Source organism: Ranitomeya imitator, chromosome 9 (assembly GCF_032444005.1).
Source record: "Ranitomeya imitator isolate aRanImi1 chromosome 9, aRanImi1.pri, whole genome shotgun sequence".
Classification (NCBI taxonomy): Eukaryota; Metazoa; Chordata; class Amphibia; order Anura; family Dendrobatidae; genus Ranitomeya; species Ranitomeya imitator.
In genome coordinates, this window is record NC_091290.1 from 147,161,737 (window position 1) to 147,182,164 (window position 20,428).

Consider the following 20,428-nt stretch of genomic DNA (forward strand, 5'->3'; position numbering starts at 1 on the left):
ATAGTGAGTGCAGCTCTGGGGTATAATCAGGATGTAACTCAGGATCAGTACTGTAATGTATGTACACAGTGACTGCACCAGCAGAATAGTGAGTGCAGCTCTGGGGTATAATACAGGATGTAACTCAGGATCAGTAATGTATGTACACAGTGACTGCACCAGCAAAATAGTGAGCGCAGCTCTGGGGTATAATACAGGATGTAACTAAGGATCAATAATGTAATGTATGTACAAGTGACTGCACCAGCAGAATAGTGAGTGCAGCTCTGGGGTATAATACAGGATGTAACTCAGGATCAGTAATGTATTTACACAGTGACTGCACCAGCAGAATAGTGAGTGCAGCTCTGGAGTATAATACAGGAGGTAACTCAGGATCAGTAATGTATTTACACAGTGACTGCACCAGCAGAATAGTGAGTGCAGCTCTGGAGTATAATACAGGAGGTAACTCAGGATCAGTAATGTATTTACACAGTGACTGCACCAGCAGAATAGTGAGTGCAGCTCTGGAGTATAATACAGGAGGTAACTCAGGATCAGTAATGTATGTACACAGTGACTGCACCAGCAGAATAGTGAGTGCAGCTCTGGAGTATAATACAGGATGTAACTCAGGATCAATAATGTAATTTATGTACACAGTGACTGCACCAGCAGAATAGTGAGTGCAGCTCTGGAGTATAATACAGGATGTAAGTCAGGATCAGTAATGTAATGTATGTACACAGTGACTGCACCCGCAGAATAGTGAGTGCAGCTCTGGGGTATAATACAGGTCACTAATGCTGGCTTCATTATGTGTATGCGTTGGTCAGGCATCCACAGTGCTGGCTCCCTCACCCATAGGCGTTATTCTAGGGTTTTGTTCACACTGGGGCAGTAGATGGGCTCGGCGGCCTCTCACCTCCCCGGGTCGCTCTCTTTCCCCTCTTCGGTGCTTTTCTTTGGCTTTTGCTGGAGAACTTTGATGAGTTGTGTGAGTTGCCTCAGTGTCAGTTCCGCAGTCGGTTTCTCCCGTTGTCGGCGTCGGTTCATCAAACATGGCGGGGTCCCCAGTAATGACAGCCCTCTGTTCTTGGCCGGGACTGGCCGCGCCGGCTTATTGCCGTAGCAGGAGGCATACTGTGAAGAAAGACGGCGTTGGGCTGTGTGCACACTGAGGGTTCAGGGGTCTCTGCAGAATAAAGTCTCAAATCACAAAACTTCTACAAAAGCGTTTTCCTGTCCCGTTTCTGCTCCGTGTGCACACGGCCTTATGGGAGAGAACCGTTTCTTTCTCGTTACCGGCAGTCAGTCGGGGGCCGCCGGCCGATCTTGCTTTAGCAACAAAGAATTTATATAAAAAAAATAACAAATGTATTTTTTTTATGCAAATTTCTGGTGGCCAAGTATGATAGCGGTGACATTGATCACCCCCCGCACTTGTGCACCGTGGTAATGAATCTGGCGTACTCCAAAAATTAGAGGTTTATATGGTCATGGATTTCCATAGTAAGTACACCAGCCTCATCAGGTCAGGGATCAGTATGATAATGTGTGCAGTTTTGTAGCGAATGGATGGAGCAGTGGTTGGCCTTGTATACTGTCGCCCCCATTCTGCTGATTAGCGGGGGCCCCAGCGTCCGGACCCCCACTGATGTATACGGCATCATTGATCCCACAGATATGTGATAACTTCCCTGGACCCCTTTATCACTTCCATGGGGGGAGCAGCCTAATGACCCCGTTATCTATGGCCGCCGCTCGCCCTATGGTGCGGAGCTCCTGCATCCTCGGAACCTGGACTGATACATTGTAGCAAACGGAACCGTGAGGTTTTCTACATCACAATACAAGCGGCACACGTTATCTGATCGATGTGAGACCTGATGAGGCTGGTGTACTTCTGTATACAAGACAGCCTGTGTCCTGCGTCCCCATGGGGAGTTATGGGGGGATGGACCCCTTTGTGCCTTCTCCACTATCAGCGTATGTCACCAGTCGCCCCCCACATCTGGCAGTGTGCACCGCTGTACACCAGGCGTTTACTCACAGGCAGGAACGTGGCCATTCAGCTCCGGAGGTGGTCTGCGGAGCGCCCGGCAGCTGTGGTTATATATGGGAGACCCCCGGGTCCAGGCGGTATCAGGTGTCCGCTGGTGTCACGCTGCCCCGAGATGTGTGACTCTCACATTACACCGAACACTGGTGAATCATACAGCAGGGCGGGCGCAGCGCACACCTGTCCCCGAGACTGCCGGAAACGGGACATAATGGGGGGCATCAGGTGTGATCGGTCTAGATACCGCAGCCTAGTCGCTAGTATCAGAAATGGCTCCGCACTGTCTGTCTAATGTAGAAGCTCTGAACTGTGTGACCGGGGTGGGGGCTCCGCACTGTGTGATCACGATGGGGGCTCCGTGCTGTGTGACCGGGGTGGGGGCTCCGCGCTGTGTGACCGGGGTGGGGGCTCCGCGCTGTGTGACCGGGGTGGGGGCTCCGCGCTGTGTGACCGGGGTGGGGGCTCCGCGCTGTGTGATCGCGGTGGGGGCTCCGTGCTGTGTGACCGGGGTGGGGGCTCCGCGCTGTGTGACCGGGGTGGGGGCTCCGCGCTGTGTGACCGGGGTGGGGGCTCCGCGCTGTGTGATCGCGGTGGGGGCTCCGTGCTGTGTGACCGGGGTGGGGGCTCCGCGCTGTGTGATCGCGGTGGGGGCTCCGCGCTGTGTGACCGGGGTGGGGGCTCCGCGCTGTGTGACCGGGGTGGGGGCTCCGCGCTGTGTGACCGGGGTGGGGGCTCCGCGCTGTGTGATCGCGGTGGGGGCTCCGCGCTGTGTGATCGCGGTGGGGGCTCCGCGCTGTGTGACCGGGGTGGGGGCTCCGTGCTGTGTGACCGGGGTGGGGGCTCCGCGCTGTGTGACCGGGGTGGGGGCTCCGCACTGTGTGATCACGATGGGGGCTCCGTGCTGTGTGACCGGGGTGGGGGCTCCGCGCTGTGTGACCGGGGTGGGGGCTCCGCGCTGTGTGATCGCGGTGGGGGCTCCGTGCTGTGTGACCGGGGTGGGGGCTCCGCGCTGTGTGACCGGGGTGGGGGCTCCGCGCTGTGTGACCGGGGTGGGGGCTCCGCGCTGTGTGATCGCGGTGGGGGCTCCGTGCTGTGTGACCGGGGTGGGGGCTCCGCGCTGTGTGATCGCGGTGGGGGCTCCGCGCTGTGTGACCGGGGTGGGGGCTCCGCGCTGTGTGACCGGGGTGGGGGCTCCGCGCTGTGTGACCGGGGTGGGGGCTCCGCGCTGTGTGATCGCGGTGGGGGCTCCGCGCTGTGTGATCGCGGTGGGGGCTCCGCGCTGTGTGATCGCGGTGGGGGCTCCGCGCTGTGTGACCGGGGTGGGGGCTCCGCGCTGTGTGACCGGGGTGGGGGCTCTGCGCTGTGTGACCGGGGTGGGGGCTCCGCGCTGTGTGATCGCGGTGGGGGCTCCGCGCTGTGTGACCGGGGTGGGGGCTCCGCGCTGTGTGACCGGGGTGGGGGCTCCGCGCTGTGTGACCGGGGTGGGGGCTCCGCGCTGTGTGACCGGGGTGGGGGCTCCGCGCTGTGTGACCGGGGTGGGGGCTCCGCGCTGTGTGACCGGGGTGGGGGCTCCGCGCTGTGTGACCGGGGTGGGGGCTCCGCGCTGTGTGACCGGGGTGGGGGCTCCGCGCTGTGTGATCGGGGTGGGGGCTCCGCGCTGTGTGATCGGGGTGGGGGCTCCGCGCTGTGTGACTGGGGTGGGGGCTCCGCGCTGTGTGACCGGGGTGGGGGCTCCGCGCTGTGTGATCGCGGTGGGGGCTCCGCGCTGTGTGATCGCGGTGGGGGCTCCGCGCTGTGTGACCGGGGTGGGGGCTCCGCGCTGTGTGACCGGGGTGGGGGCTCCGCGCTGTGTGACCGGGGTGGGGGCTCCGCGCTGTGTGACCGGGGTGGGGGCTCCGCGCTGTGTGACCGGGGTGGGGGCTCCGCGCTGTGTGATCGGGGTGGGGGCTCCGCGCTGTGTGATCGGGGTGGGGGCTCCGCGCTGTGTGACTGGGGTGGGGGCTCCGCGCTGTGTGACCGGGGTGGGGGCTCCGCGCTGTGTGATCGCGGTGGGGGCTCCGCGCTGTGTGATCGCGGTGGGGGCTCCGCGCTGTGTGACCGGGGTGGGGGCTCCGCGCTGTGTGACCGGGGTGGGGGCTCCGCGCTGTGTGACCGGGGTGGGGGCTCCGCGCTGTGTGACCGGGGTGGGGGCTCCGCGCTGTGTGACCGGGGTGGGGGCTCCGCGCTGTGTGATCGGGGTGGGGGCTCCGCGCTGTGTGATCGGGGTGGGGGCTCCGCGCTGTGTGACTGGGGTGGGGGCTCCGCGCTGTGTGACCGGGGTGGGGGCTCCGCGCTGTGTGATCGCGGTGGGGGCTCCGCGCTGTGTGACCGGGGTGGGGGCTCCGCGCTGTGTGACCGGGGTGGGGGCTCCGCGCTGTGTGATCGGGGTGGGGGCTCCGCGCTGTGTGATCGGGGTGGGGGCTCCGCGCTGTGTGACTGGGGTGGGGGCTCCGCGCTGTGTGACCGGGGTGGGGGCTCCGCGCTGTGTGATCGCGGTGGGGGCTCCGCGCTGTGTGATCGCGGTGGGGGCTCCGCGCTGTGTGACCGGGGTGGGGGCTCCGCGCTGTGTGACCGGGGTGGGGGCTCCGCGCTGTGTGACCGGGGTGGGGGCTCTGTGCAGAGCTATGTGTCACTGATGAAAACTATGCAGAGTATGGCTGCCGTCACACTAGCAGTATGTGGTCAGTATTTTCCATCAGTATTTGTAGCCAAAACCAGGAGTGGAACAAATAGAGGGAAAGTATAATAGAAACATCTGCACCACTTCTGTATTTATCACCCACTCCTGGAAGTGGTGCAGATGTTTCTATTATACTTTCCCTCTGATTGTTCCACTCCTGGTTTTGGCTACAAATACTGATGGAAAATACTGACCAAATCCTGACAGTGTGACGGCAGCCTGATGCTGCAGGGTAAAGCATGAGGAACAGGCGCCATCCTGGGGCTGGTGGTGACCTCTTCAGAGCCGCGTCTTATAGTCCAGAACTTCCGATTATCCAGATAGCTTAACCCCGACAGAGCCGGCCCGCGATCCCACAGGGTCCGGAGAATGGCCGCCTTGTGGGGCTGCGGGAGGCTCAGACAATAGACCCCAGTGCCGGTGCCCCCCGCATCCTGAGCGCCAGCTGCGACTGGCAGACATGCCCCATTGTCCTCACATCACACTGGGCCCAGTGTCTCCCACCACAGCCAGGAGCACACTCATACTGGGGGGCACCGCAGACCCCAGACAGAAGGCCGAGCGCTCTGCATGCTGTCAGTGACGGGGAACCTTCTCCTCCTGTGACCGCTGCAGCCGATCGCTGACTGAGGCCGTGTTCACACCTGCAGGACCGCGCCGGGGGTTATTATGAAGAACACTGGCATGTAGCCACCAGCACAGCGGATGGGAACTTCTGGGGTTTGGTGCTTTATATTCCCTCTTGGCTTCTATGGGGGCACAAACTTTTCCTTAAGAAAACTGAACGCCTGCTGTTCCCTCTGTTCCCCACTAGGTGGCTCGGTCAGCAGATACTGTGCTGATACATTGTGACGGCTCCTCCTGCTGTGGAGGCACCACAAGTCTCAGATTTCCTCTAGGAATGGATGATTGGTGAATTATGAGAGGACAGGTCAGGGTGGGGGGCTCGGTCTCTGTGGCCCCCCGGTCAATCTCTGGGCCTGGACCAATTCCTGGCAAACGTGAGCCGCCGCAGACAGCGCCCCCGCGGGGAACGATTCGCCGTCGCCAGGGTCTTATTCCAGGCAGCTGCAGTGCGGAGCGCGGCCTCCAGAGGGCAGTGCTGAGCCGGGCGCGCATTCCTCAGCCGCCTCATTGAGTATACTCCGCGGCCCCGCCCCTCGCTGAATATTCAGTGTATGCAGATGAGGCGGCTGAGCGGGGTTCGCCGGCGGCGCGGGCTGCCGGACACTTTGCACGGTCTATGGCTGAGCGCCGGGTAACAGCCGCCGAGCTCCGGGACAAGTGCTCCGCGGGCGCCTGCTGGCTCCTCCGGGGGAGCAGCGTCTACGATGTCTCCAGCTTCGTCAAGCTCCATCCCGGGGGAGAACAGCTGCTGCAGGACCGAGCCGGCACCGACATCCGGCGGGAGCTGGACGGACCCCCGCACCGGCACTCCGACAACGCGCTGCGCTGGTTACAGCAGTACTATGTGGGGGAGATGGAGGAGCCGGTACCGGAGGTGAGAGGCGCCCGTGTGTACGACCTGTAGACACCTGTATATGGGGAGGGGGACCTGTGTATACCTGTATATGGGGAGGGGGGCCTGTGTACACCTGTATATGGGGAGGGGGACCTGTGTATACTTGTATATGGGGAGGGGGACCTGTACACACCTGTATATGGGGAGGGGGACCTGTGTACACCTGTATATGGGGAGGGGGACCTGTGTACACCTGTATATGGGGAGGGGGACCTGTGTACACCTGTATATGGGGAGGGGGACCTGTACACACCTGTATATGGGGAGGGGGACCTGTGTACACCTGTATATGGGGAGGGGGACCTGTGTATACCTGTATATGGGGAGGGGGACCTGTATACACCTGTATATGGGGAGGGGGACCTGTACACACCTGTATATGGGGAGGGGGACCTGTGTACACCTGTATATGGGGAGGGGGACCTGTGTACACCTGTATATGGGGAGGGGGACCTGTGTACACCTGTATATGGGGAGGGGGACCTGTGTACACCTGTATATGGGGAGGGGGACCTGTGTATACCTGTATATGGGGAGGGGGACCTGTGTACACCTGTATATGGGGAGGGGGACCTGTGTACACCTGTATATGGGGAGGGGGGCCTGTGTATACCTGTATATGGGGAGGGGGACCTGTGTATACCTGTATATGGGGAGGGGGACCTGTGTATACCTGTATATGGGGAGGGGGACCTGTGTACACCTGTATATGGGGAGGGGGACCTGTGTATACCTGTATATGGGGAGGGGGACCTGTGTACACCTGTATATGGGGAGGGGGACCTGTGTACACCTGTATATGGGGAGGGGGACCTGTGTACACCTGTATATGGGGAGGGGGACCTGTATATACCTGTATATGGGGAGGGGGACCTGTGTATACCTGTATATGGGGAGGGGGACCTGTGTACACCTGTATATGGGGAGGGGGACCTGTGTATACCTGTATATGGGGAGGGGGACCTGTGTATACTCCTGTATATGGGGAGGGGGACCTGTATATACCTGTATATGGGGAGGGGGACCTGTATACACCTGTATATGGGGAGGGGGACCTGTGTACACCTGTATATGGGGAGGGGGACCTGTGTACACCTGTATATGGGGAGGGGGACCTGTACACACCTGTATATGGGGAGGGGGACCTGTGTATACCTGTATATGGGGAGGGGGACCTGTATACACCTGTATATGGGGAGGGGGACCTGTACACACCTGTATATGGGGAGTGGGACCTGTACACACCTGTATATGAGGAGGGGGACCTGTATACACCTGTATATGGGGAGGGGGACCTGTGTATACCTGTATATGGGGAGGGGGACCTGTATATACCTGTATATGGGGAGGGGGACCTGTGTACACCTGTATATGGGGAGGGGGACCTGTGTACACCTGTATATGGGGAGGGGGACCTGTGTATACTTGTATATGGGGAGGGGGACCTGTGTATACCTGTATATGGGGAGGGGGACCTGTACACACCTGTATATGGGGAGGGGGACCTGTGTATACCTGTATATGGGGAGGGGGACCTGTACACACCTGTATATGGGGAGGGGGACCTGTGTATACCTGTATATGGGGAGGGGGACCTGTATACACCTGTATATGGGGAGGGGGACCTGTATACACCTGTATATGGGGAGGGGGACCTGTGTATACCTGTATATGGGGAGGGGGACCTGTATACACCTGTATATGGGGAGGGGGACCTGTATACACCTGTATATGGGGAGGGGGACCTGTATACACCTGTATATGGGGAGGGGGACCTGTATACACCTGTATATGGGGAGGGGGACCTGTGTATACCTGTATATGGGGAGGGGGACCTGTACACACCTGTATATGGGGAGGGGGACCTGTACACACCTGTATATGGGGAGGGGGACCTGTGTACACCTGTATATGGGGAGGGGGACCTGTGTACACACCTGTATATGGGGAGGGGGACCTGTACACACCTGTATATGGGGAGGGGGACCTGTGTACACCTGTATATGGGGAGGGGGACCTGTGTATACCTGTATATGGGGAGGGGGACCTGTATACACCTGTATATGGGGAGGGGGACCTGTACACACCTGTATATGGGGAGGGGGACCTGTGTACACCTGTATATGGGGAGGGGGACCTGTGTATACCTGTATATGGGGAGGGGGACCTGTATACACCTGTATATGGGGAGGGGGACCTGTGTACACCTGTATATGGGGAGGGGGACCTGTGTATACCTGTATATGGGGAGGGGGGCCTGTGTATACCTGTATATGGGGAGGGGGACCTGTACACACCTGTATATGGGGAGGGGGACCTGTGTATACTTGTATATGGGGAGGGGGACCTGTGTACACCTGTATATGGGGAGGGGGACCTGTACACACCTGTATATGGGGAGGGGGACCTGTGTACACCTGTATATGGGGAGGGGGACCTGTACACACCTGTATATGGGGAGGGGGACCTGTACACACCTGTATATGGGGAGTGGGACCTGTGTACACCTGTATATGGGGAGGGGGGCCTGTGTATACCTGTATATGGGGAGGGGGACCTGTGTACACCTGTATATGGGGAGGGGGACCTGTATACACCTGTATATGGGGAGGGGGACCTGTATACACCTGTATATGGGGAGTGGGACCTGTGTACACCTGTATATGGGGAGGGGGGCCTGTACACACCTCTATATGGGGAGGGGGACCTGTGTATACCTGTATATGGGGAGGGGGACCTGTACACACCTCTATATGGGGAGGGGGACCTGTGTATACCTGTATATGGGGAGGGGGACCTGTACACACCTGTATATGGGGAGGGGGACCTGTGTATACCTGTATATGGGGAGGGGGACCTGTATACACCTGTATATGGGGAGGGGGACCTGTATACACCTGTATATGGGGAGGGGGACCTGTATACACCTGTATATGGGGAGGGGGACCTGTATACACCTGTATATGGGGAGGGGGACCTGTATACACCTGTATATGGGGAGGGGGACCTGTATACACCTGTATATGGGGAGGGGGACCTGTATACACCTGTATATGGGGAGGGGGACCTGTATACACCTGTATATGGGGAGGGGGACCTGTATACACCTGTATATGGGGAGGGGGACCTGTATACACCTGTATATGGGGAGGGGGACCTGTACACACCTGTATATGGGGAGGGGCACCTGTGTACACCTGTATATGGGGAGGGGGACCTGTATACACCTGTATATGGGGAGGGGGACCTGTATACACCTGTATATGGGGAGGGGGACCTGTGTACACCTGTATATGGGGAGGGGGACCTGTGTATACCTGTATATGGGGAGGGGGACCTGTATACACCTGTATATGGGGAGGGGGACCTGTGTATACCTGTATATGGGGAGGGGGACCTGTGTACACCTGTATATGGGGAGGGGGACCTGTATACACCTGTATATGGGGAGGGGGACCTGTATACACCTGTATATGGGGAGGGGGACCTGTGTATACCTGTATATGGGGAGGGGGACCTGTGTATACCTGTATATGGGGAGGGGGACCTGTACACACCTGTATATGGGGAGGGGGACCTGTACACACCTGTATATGGGGAGGGGGACCTGTGTATACCTGTATATGGGGAGGGGGACCTGTATACACCTGTATATGGGGAGGGGGACCTGTACACACCTGTATATGGGGAGGGCGACCTGTACACACCTGTATATGGGGAGGGGGACCTGTGTATACCTGTATATGGGGAGGGGGACCTGTATACACCTGTATATGGGGAGGGGGACCTGTATACACCTGTATATGGGGAGGGGGACCTGTATACACCTGTATATGGGGAGGGGGACCTGTATACACCTGTATATGGGGAGGGGGACCTGTGTATACCTGTATATGGGGAGGGGGACCTGTATACACCTGTATATGGGGAGGGGGACCTGTATACACCTGTATATGGGGAGGGGGACCTGTATACACCTGTATATGGGGAGGGGGACCTGTATACACCTGTATATGGGGAGGGGGACCTGTATACACCTGTATATGGGGAGGGGGACCTGTATACACCTGTATATGGGGAGGGGGACCTGTGTATACCTGTATATGGGGAGGGGGACCTGTATACACCTGTATATGGGGAGGGGGACCTGTATACACCTGTATATGGGGAGGGGGACCTGTATACACCTGTATATGGGGAGGGGGACCTGTATACACCTGTATATGGGGAGGGGGACCTGTATACACCTGTATATGGGGAGGGGGACCTGTGTATACCTGTATATGGGGAGGGGGACCTGTACACACCTGTATATGGGGAGGGGGACCTGTACACACCTGTATATGGGGAGGGGGACCTGTACACACCTGTATATGGGGAGGGGGACCTGTGTATACCTGTATATGGGGAGGGGGACCTGTACACACCTGTATATGGGGAGGGGGACCTGTACACACCTGTATATGGGGAGGGGGACCTGTACACACCTGTATATGGGGAGGGGGACCTGTGTATACCTGTATATGGGGAGGGGGACCTGTATACACCTGTATATGGGGAGGGGGACCTGTATACACCTGTATATGGGGAGGGGGACCTGTATACACCTGTATATGGGGAGGGGGACCTGTATACACCTGTATATGGGGAGGGGGACCTGTATACACCTGTATATGGGGAGGGGGACCTGTATACACCTGTATATGGGGAGGGGGACCTGTATACACCTGTATATGGGGAGGGGGACCTGTATACACCTGCCGTCAGTCGCTTCCTAGTGATGTCTATGGAGCTGCTTCTTTGCTCTTTGGGCCCCCTGGGCTCCTGCCAGGAATGTCTGTGGGGGGCTTGTTTATCTGTCCTGTGTGGGGGGGCTTGTACATCCGTCATCACAAGAAGTTGAGTAGTTGTAGTTTCGGTGGTGACAGGTGTGTCCCTGTGTGTTGGGCACTGGCTCACCTGCCACCCATAGGGTGTAACTGGCAGTGCCCAGGTCATTATGCTGTTGTGCCTGTACCCAGCCCTGCACCTGATGTATCATCTATCTCAGCCTCTGAGTATCCTCCGGTGTTCCGAGAGATCACAGCCGATCATCATCTGTGGGGAAATGGAATCTCACTGTTAAATGCTCCAGGTGGTACTCTGGGGGTTGTACTGAGGAGGGCTCCAGGATGGGATAGTGGGGGGGGGGAGGGGTTATTTCTCTGGAGGGCTCCAGGATGGGGCACAGAGGGGGTAATACCCAGGAGGGCTCCAGTATGGGACGCTGGGGGGTTGTTACTCAGGAGGGCTCCAGGATGGGACACTGGGGGGTTATTACTCAGGAGGGTTCCAGGATGGGACACTGGGGGGTTGATGCTCAGGGTGGCTCCAGGATGGGACACTGGGGGGGTTGATACTCAGGAGGGCTCCAGGATGGGACACTGGGGGGTAATACTAAGGAGGGCTCCAGGATGGGGCACAGAGGGGGTAATACCCAGGAGGGCTCCGGTATGGGACACTGGGGGGTTGTTACTCAGGAGGGCTCCAGGATGGGACACTGGGGGGTTATTACTCAGGAGGGCTCCAGGATGGGGCACAGAGGGGGGTAAAACCCAGGAGGGCTCCAGTATGGGACACTGGGGGGTTGATACTCAGGCGGGCTCCAGGATTGGACACTGGGGGGTTGATGCTCAGGGTGGCTCCAGGATGGGACACTGGGGGGGTTGATACTCAGGAGGGCTCCAGGATGGGGCACAGAGGGGGTAATACTAAGGAGGGCTCCAGGATGGGACACTGGGGGGTTATTACTCAGGAGGGCTCCAGGATGGGACACTGGGGGGGTAATACTCAGGAGGACTCCAGGATGGGACACTGGGGTTAATACTCAGGTGGGCTCCAGGATGGGACACTGGAGGGTTATTACTCAGGAGGGCTCCAGGATGGGACACTGGGGGGGTAATACTCAGGAGGGCTCCAGTATGGGACACTGGGGGGTAATACTCAGGAGGGCTCCAGGATGGGACACTGGGGGGTTATTACTCAGGAGGGCTCCAGGATGGACTCTGGGGAGTTATTACTCAGGAGGGCTCCAGGATGGGACTCTAGGGGATTGTTACTCAGGAGGGCTCCAGGATGGGACACTGGGGGGTTATTACTCAGGAGGGCTCCAGGATGGACACTGGGGGGGGTTATTACTCAGGAGGGCACCAGGATGGACTCTGGGGGGTTATTACTCAGGAGGGCTCCAGGATGGGACTCTAGGGGGTTATTATTCAGGAGGGCTCCAGGATGGGACACTGGGGGGTTATTATTCAGGAGGGCTCCAGGATGGGACACTGGGGGGGTAATACTCAGGAGGGCTCCAGTATGGGACACTGGGGGGTAATACTCAGGAGGGCTCCAGGATGGGACACTGGGGGGTTATTACTCAGGAGGGCTCCAGGATGGACTCTGGGGGGTTTTTACTCAGGAGGGCTCCAGGATGGGACACTGGGGGGTTATTACTCAGGAGGGCTCCAGGATGGACTCTGGGGGGTTATTACTCAGGAGGGCTCCAGTATGGGACACTGGGGGGTAATACTCAGGAGGGCTCCAGGATGGGACACTGGGGGGTTATTACTCAGGAGGGCTCCAGGATGGACTCTGGGGGGTTATTACTCAGGAGGGCTCCAGGATGGACACTGGGGGGGTTATTACTCAGGAGGGCTCCAGGATGGACTCTGGGGGGTTATTACTCAGGAGGGCTCCAGTATGGGACACTGGGGGGTAATACTCAGGAGGGCTCCAGGATGGGACACTGGGGGGTTATTACTCAGGAGGGCTCCAGGATGGACTCTGGGGAGTTATTACTCAGGAGGGCTCCAGGATGGGACTCTAGGGGGTTGTTACTCAGGAGGGCTCCAGGATGGGACACTGGGGGGTTATTACTCAGGAGGGCTCCAGGATGGACACTGGGGGGGTTATTACTCAGGAGGGCTCCAGGATGGACTCTGGGGGGTTATTACTCAGGAGGGCTCCAGGATGGGACTCTAGGGGGTTATTATTCAGGAGGGCTCCAGGATGTGACACTGGGGGGTTATTACTCAGGAGGGCTCCAGGATGGACACTGGGGGGTTATTACTCAGGAGGGCTCCAGGATGGGACACTGGGGGGTTGTTACTCAGGCAGGCTCCAGGATGGGACACTGGGGGGTTATTACTCAGGGTGGCTCCAGGATGGGATACTGGGGGGGGGGGGGGTAATACTCAGGAGGGCTCCAGGATGGGACACTGGGGGGGTAATACTCAGGAGGGCTCCAGGATGGGACACTGGGGGGTTATTACTCAGGCGGGCTCCAGGATGGGACACTGGGGGGGTAATACTCAGGCGGGCTCCAGGATGGGACACTGGGGGGTAATACTCAGGAGGACTCCAGGATGGGACACTGGGGGGTTATTACTCGGGCGGGCTCCAGGATGGGACACTGGGGGGGTTATTACTCAGTAGGGCTCCAGGATGGGACACTGGGGGGTTGTTGCTCAGGAGGGCTCCAGGATGGACACTGGGGGGTAATACTCAGGCGGGCTCCAGGATGGATTCTGGGGGTAATACTCAGGGTGGCTCCAGGATGGTACATTGGGGGGGTAATACTCAGGAGGGCTCCAGGATGGGACACTGGGGGGTTATTACTCAGGAGGGCTCCAGGATGGGACACTGGGGGGGTTATTACTCAGGAGGGCTCCAGGATGGGACACTGGGGGGGTTATTACTCAGGAGGGCTCCAGGATGGGACACTGGGGGGGTTATTACTCAGGTGGGCTCCAGGATGGGACACTGGGGGGTTGTTGCTCAGGAGGGCTCCAGGATGGGACACTGGGGGGTTGTTGCTCAGGAGGATGGGACCAGTGGGGGGAGACTTTGGGGCACAATCCCGCAGATATGATTGCAGCTGATACCACAGTTGGGTCTTATTCACACGTCTGGTTTTTCCATGTACGAGATAAACGGGCCGATTCTTCTGATCAGTTTGTGCTGAGTGTCGTCCGTTGTTCTGTGGGGCCGTGCACAGGTCCAATTATTTTTCCTTGGATCATGTGGTCTGCGGAAGATATCGGATTTTGATCCGAGGGTCGGATCGCACTCGGCCGTGCGAGTTTTTGGGTCTGTGACAAAATCGGACTGCACTCAGATGCCATCCAAGTTCTGTCTTTTTTTTGTATATTGTGTATGGAGGGATTATGCACCTATTCACACTAGTTTGGATGTGCCAGTCAGTTTTTTGTCAGAATAGAGACGATGGAGAAACGTAGTATTTTTCTTTATTTCTCCCCTTAATAAAGGGATGACGCTCAGACAGCACATCGGTGATGATTCAACCGTTTTTCTTGGATGTGGAGAAATTGTCCTAATAGAGGTGAAAGTGCTGGGTGCGGCTGTGGAGGACGGGGGCAGGCGAGTGCAGGACCTGTGCGCTGTGTACACCTGGGTGTAGCCGTGTCAGTGACAAATGCACCTGCACATGATGGCTCTGGATGATAATTATCTCATTTCCATCCAATGGAAATCGTCCGGTCTTTGTGCTTCTGAGATAAATCCCGTCTGTGTGAATGAGGCCTGACGCAGATTTCTGCTCGATTGTCGCGGAGGGGACGGTGGCGCTGTATCGTCGCTTTGTCACCAGCGATGCTTTTGTTTTTGTTTTGCAGATTTTTTAGTTTTCTGCATTCTTTCTGCCGGGTCTCCGGTTTACCCTGTTTTTCTGGTTCACTCCTGGTTTTTGCTCCATAGGACAAAGGTTGTCGCTCAGTGATCAGGTCACGGCAGTGCAAAGCGGAGGCGTCTCCGTGCAGCTCTACCCCGCCATAGATACGTGTTATATAAAGGGACGGCCTGGGACCCAATATATAAAGGGACGGTCTAGGATATATTATATAAAGGGACGGTCTAGGATCTATTATATAAAGGGACGGTCCGGGATCTATTATATAAAGGGACGGTCCGGGATCTATTATATAAAGGGACGGTCTGGGATCTATTATATAAAGGGACGGCCTGGGACCCAATATATAAAGGGACGGTCCGGGACCTAATGTATAAAGGGACGGTCCGGGATATATTATATAAAGGGACGGTCCGGGATATATTATATAAAGGGACAGTCCGGGATATATTATATAAAGGGACGGTCCGGGATATATTATATAAAGGGACGGTCCGGGATATATTATATAAAGGGACGGTCCGGGATATATTATATAAAGGGACGGTCTGGGACCCAATATATAAAGGGACGGTCCGGGACCTAATGTATAAAGGGACGGTCCGGGATATATTATATAAAGGGACGGTCCGGGATATATTATATAAAGGGACGGTCCGGGATATATTATATAAAGGGACGGTCCGGGATATATTATATAAAGGGACGGTCCGGGATATATTATATAAAGGGACGGTCCGGGATATATTATATAAAGGGACGGTCCGGGATATATTATATAAAGGGACGGTCCGGGATATATTATATAAAGGGACGGTCCGGGATATATTATATAAAGGGACGGTCCGGGATATATTATATAAAGGGACGGTCCGGGATATATTATATAAAGGGACGGTCCGGGATATATTATATAAAGGGACGGCCTGGGACCGAATATATAAAGGGATGGTCCGGGATATATTATATAAAGGGACGGCCTGGGATCTATTATATAAAGGGACGGTCCGGGATATATTATATAAAGGGACGGTCTGGGATCTATTATATAAAGGGACGGTCCGGGATCTATTATATAAAGGGACGGTCTGGGATCTATTATATAAAGGGACGGTCTGGGATCTATTATATAAAGGGACGACCTGGGACCGAATATATAAAGGGACGGTCCGGGATCTATTATATAAAGGGACGGTCCGGGATCTATTATATACAGGTCCTTCTCAAAAAATTAGCATATAGTGTTAAATTTCATTATTTACCATAATGTAATGATTACAATTAAACTTTCATATATTATAGATTCATTATCCACCAACTGAAATTTGTCAGGTCTTTTATTGTTTTAATACTGATGATTTTGGCATACAACTCCTGATAACCCAAAAAACCTGTCTCAATAAATTAGCATATCAAGAAAAGGTTCTCTAAACGACCTGTTACCCTAATCTTCTGAATCAACTAATTAACTCTAAACACATGCAAAAGATACCTGAGGCTTTTATAAACTCCCTGCCTGGTTCATTACTCAAAACCCCCATCATGGGTAAGACTAGCGACCTGACAGATGTCAAGAAGGCCATCATTGACACCCTCAAGCAAGAGGGTAAGACCCAGAAAGAAATTTCTCAACAAATAGGCTGTTCCCAGAGTGCTGTATCAAGGCACCTCAATGGTAAGTCTGTTGGAAGGAAACAATGTGGCAGAAAACGCTGTACAACGAGAAGAGGAGACCGGACCCTGAGGAAGATTGTGGAGAAGGACCGATTCCAGACCTTGGGGAACCTGAGGAAGCAGTGGACTGAGTCTGGTGTGGAAACATCCAGAGCCACCGTGCACAGGCGTGTGCAGGAAATGGGCTACAGGTGCCGCATTCCCCAGGTAAAGCCACTTTTGAACCATAAACAGCGGCAGAGGCGCCTGACCTGGGCTACAGAGAAGCAGCACTGGACTGTTGCTAAGTGGTCCCAAGTACTTTTTTCTGATGAAAGCAAATTTTGCATGTCATTCGGAAATCAAGGTGCCAGAGTCTGGAGGAAGACTGGGGAGAAGGAAATGCCAAAATGCCTGAAGTCCAGTGTCAAGTACCCACAGTCAGTGATGGTGTGGGGTGCCATGTCAGCTGCTGGTGTTGGTCCACTGTGTTTCATCAAGGGCAGGGTCAATGCAGCTAGCTATCAGGAGATTTTGGAGCACTTCATGCTTCCATCGGCTGAAATGCTTTATGGAGATGAAGATTTCATTTTTCAGCACGACCTGGCACCTGCTCACAGTGCCAAAACCACTGGTAAATGGTTTACTGACCATGGTATTACTGTGCTCAATTGGCCTGCCACCTCTCCTGACCTGAACCCCATAGAGAATCTGTGGGATATTGTGAAGAGAAAGTTGAGAGACGCAAGACCCAACACTCTGGATGAGCTTAAGGCCGCTATTGAAGCATCCTGGGCCTCCATAACATCTCAGCAGTGTCACAGGCTGATTGCCTCCATGCCACGCCGCATTGAAGCAGTCATTTCTGCCAAAGGATTCCCCACCAAGTATTGAGTGCATAACTGAACATTATTATTTGTTGGTTTTTTGTTTGTTATTAAAAAACACTTTTATTTGATTGGATGGGTGAAATATGCTAATTTATTGAGACAGGTTTTTTGGGTTATCAGGAGTTGTATGCCAAAATCATCAGTATTAAAACAATAAAAGACCTGACAAATTTCAGTTGGTGGATAATGAATCTATAATATATGAAAGTTTAATTGTAATCATTACATTATGGTAAATAATGAAATTTAACACTATATGCTAATTTTTGGAGAAGGACCTGTAAAGGGACGGTCCGGGATCTATTATATAAAGGGACGGTCTGGGATCTATTATATAAAGGGACGGTCCGGGATCTATTATATAAAGGGACGGTCTGGGATCTATTATATAAAGGGACGGTCTGGGATCTATTATATAAAGGGACGGTCCGTGATATATTATATAAAGGGACGGTCCGTTATATATTATATAAAGGGATGTCCGGGATAATTATATAAAGGGACGGTCCGGGATATATTATATAAAGGGATGGTCCGGGATCTATTATATAAAGGGACGGTCTGGGATCTATTATATAAAGGGACGGTCTGGGATCTATTATATAAAGGGACGGTCTGGGATCTATTATATAAAGGGATATCCAGGATCTATTATATAAAGGGACGGTCTGGGATCTATTATATAAAGGGACGGTCCGGGATATATTATATAAATGGATGGTCCAGGATCAATTATATAAAGGGACGGTCCGGGATATATTATATAAAGGGATGTCCGGGATAATTATATAAAGGGATGGTCCGGGATCTATTATATAAAGGGACGGTCTGGGATCTATTATATAAAGGGACGGTCCGTGATATATTATATAAAGGGACGGTCTGGGATCTATTATATAAAGGGATGGTCCGGGATCTATTATATAAAGGGACGGTCTGGGATCTATTATATAAAGGGACGGTCTGGGATCTATTATATAAAGGGATATCCAGGATCTATTATATAAAGGGACGGTCTGGGATCTATTATATAAAGGGACGGTCCGGGATATATTATATAAATGGATGGTCCAGGATCTATTATATAAAGGGATGGTCCGGGATATATTATATAAAGGGATGGTCCGGGATCTATTATATAAAGGGACGGTCTGGGATCTATTATATAAAGGGACGGTCTGGGATCTATTATATAAAGGGACGGTCTGGGATCTATTATATAAAGGGATATCCAGGATCTATTATATAAAGGAACGGTCTGGGATCTATTATATAAAGGGACGGTCCGGGATCTATTATATAAATGGATGGTCCAGGATCAATTATATAAAGGGATGGTCCGGGATATATTATATAAAGGGATGGTCCGGGATATATTATATAAAGGGACGGTCCGTGATATATTATATAAAGGGACGGTCCGGGATATATTATATAAAGGGACTGTCCGGGATATATTATATAAATGGATGGTCCGGGATATATTATATAAATGGATGGTCCGGGATATATTATATAAAGGGACGGTCCGTGATATATTATATAAAGGGACGGTCCGGGATATATTATATAAAGGGACGGTCCGTGATATATTATATAAAGGGATGGTCCGGGATATATTATATAAAGGGATGGTCCGGGATATATTATATAAATGGATGGTCCAGGATCTATTATATAAATGGATGGTCCGGGATATATTATATAAATGGATGGTCCGGGATATATTATATAAAGGGACGGTCCGTGATATATTATATAAAGGGACGGTCCGGGATATATTATATAAAGGGACTGTCCGGGATATATTATATAAAGGGACGGTCCAGGATATATTATATAAAGGGACTGTCCGGGATATATTATATAAAGGGACGGTCCGGGATATATTATATAAATGGATGGTCCTGGATATATTATATAAAGGGACTGTCCGGGATATATTATATAAAGGGATGTCCGGGATAATTATATAAATGGATGGTCCGGGATATATTATATAAAGGGATGGTCCGGGATATATTATATAAATGGATGGTCCGGGATATATTATACAAAGGGATGTCCGGGATAATTATATAAATGGATGGTCCGGGATATATTATATAAAGGGATGGTCCGGGATATATTATATAAATGGATGGTCCGGGATATATTATACAAAGGGATGTCCGGGATCTATTATATAAAGGGACGGTCCGTGATATATTATATAAAGGGACGGTCCGGGATATATTATATAAAGGGATGTTCCGGGATATATCATATAAATGGATGGTCCGGGATCTATTATATAAAGGGACGGTCCGGGATCTATTATATAAATGGATGGTCCAGGATATATTATATAAAGGGACGGTCTGGGATATATTATATAAAGGGATGTCCGGGATATATTATATAAAGGGACGGTCTGGGATATATTATATAAATGGATGGTCCAGGATCTATTATATAAATGGATGGTCCAGGATATATCATATAAATGGATGGTCCGGGATCTATTATATAAAGGGATGGTCCGGGATATATTATATAAAGGGACGGCCTGAGACATATATAAAGGGACGGTCTGCAGTATTGAAGATACTTTGTATACCAGACCTTCACCATTTTCTACACCTCTGCTTGCTGTCAGTATATGGCACTGTGGTAATCACACAAGACTATAGTATCCGGCTAGAAAATCCTCTGTGAGCTGGGACAGGTCTCTGCAGAAAAGGCAGTCTTCATCTGTCAGGGTATGCTGGGATTTGTAGTGTTACAACAGCTGGAGAGTCTCTGGTTGCAGACTGCTGCCTTGGAGATGCAGTCAGCCCGGGGATGATGGACGTCATCTATATACCTTGTATAGAGGCTGATCGGTGTGCTGGCATTGTGTACAGTGGTGACATCACAGGGGGCGATGCGTGTAATTACA

General features: G+C 53.6%; 1 protein-coding gene across 1 annotated transcript in view; it reads left to right on the forward strand.

Annotated features, from left to right (window-relative positions):
* Window positions 1–5,984: 5,984 nt before the first annotated feature.
* FA2H (fatty acid 2-hydroxylase) overlaps window positions 5,985–20,428 on the forward strand; it is a 48,468-nt gene continuing 34,024 nt past the window's right edge. The window contains exon 1 of the mRNA XM_069739363.1: window positions 5,985–6,264. Within this exon, the coding sequence (XP_069595464.1) occupies window positions 6,007–6,264 (258 nt within the window). The 5' untranslated portion in view covers window positions 5,985–6,006. The remainder of the gene's footprint in view (window positions 6,265–20,428) is intronic.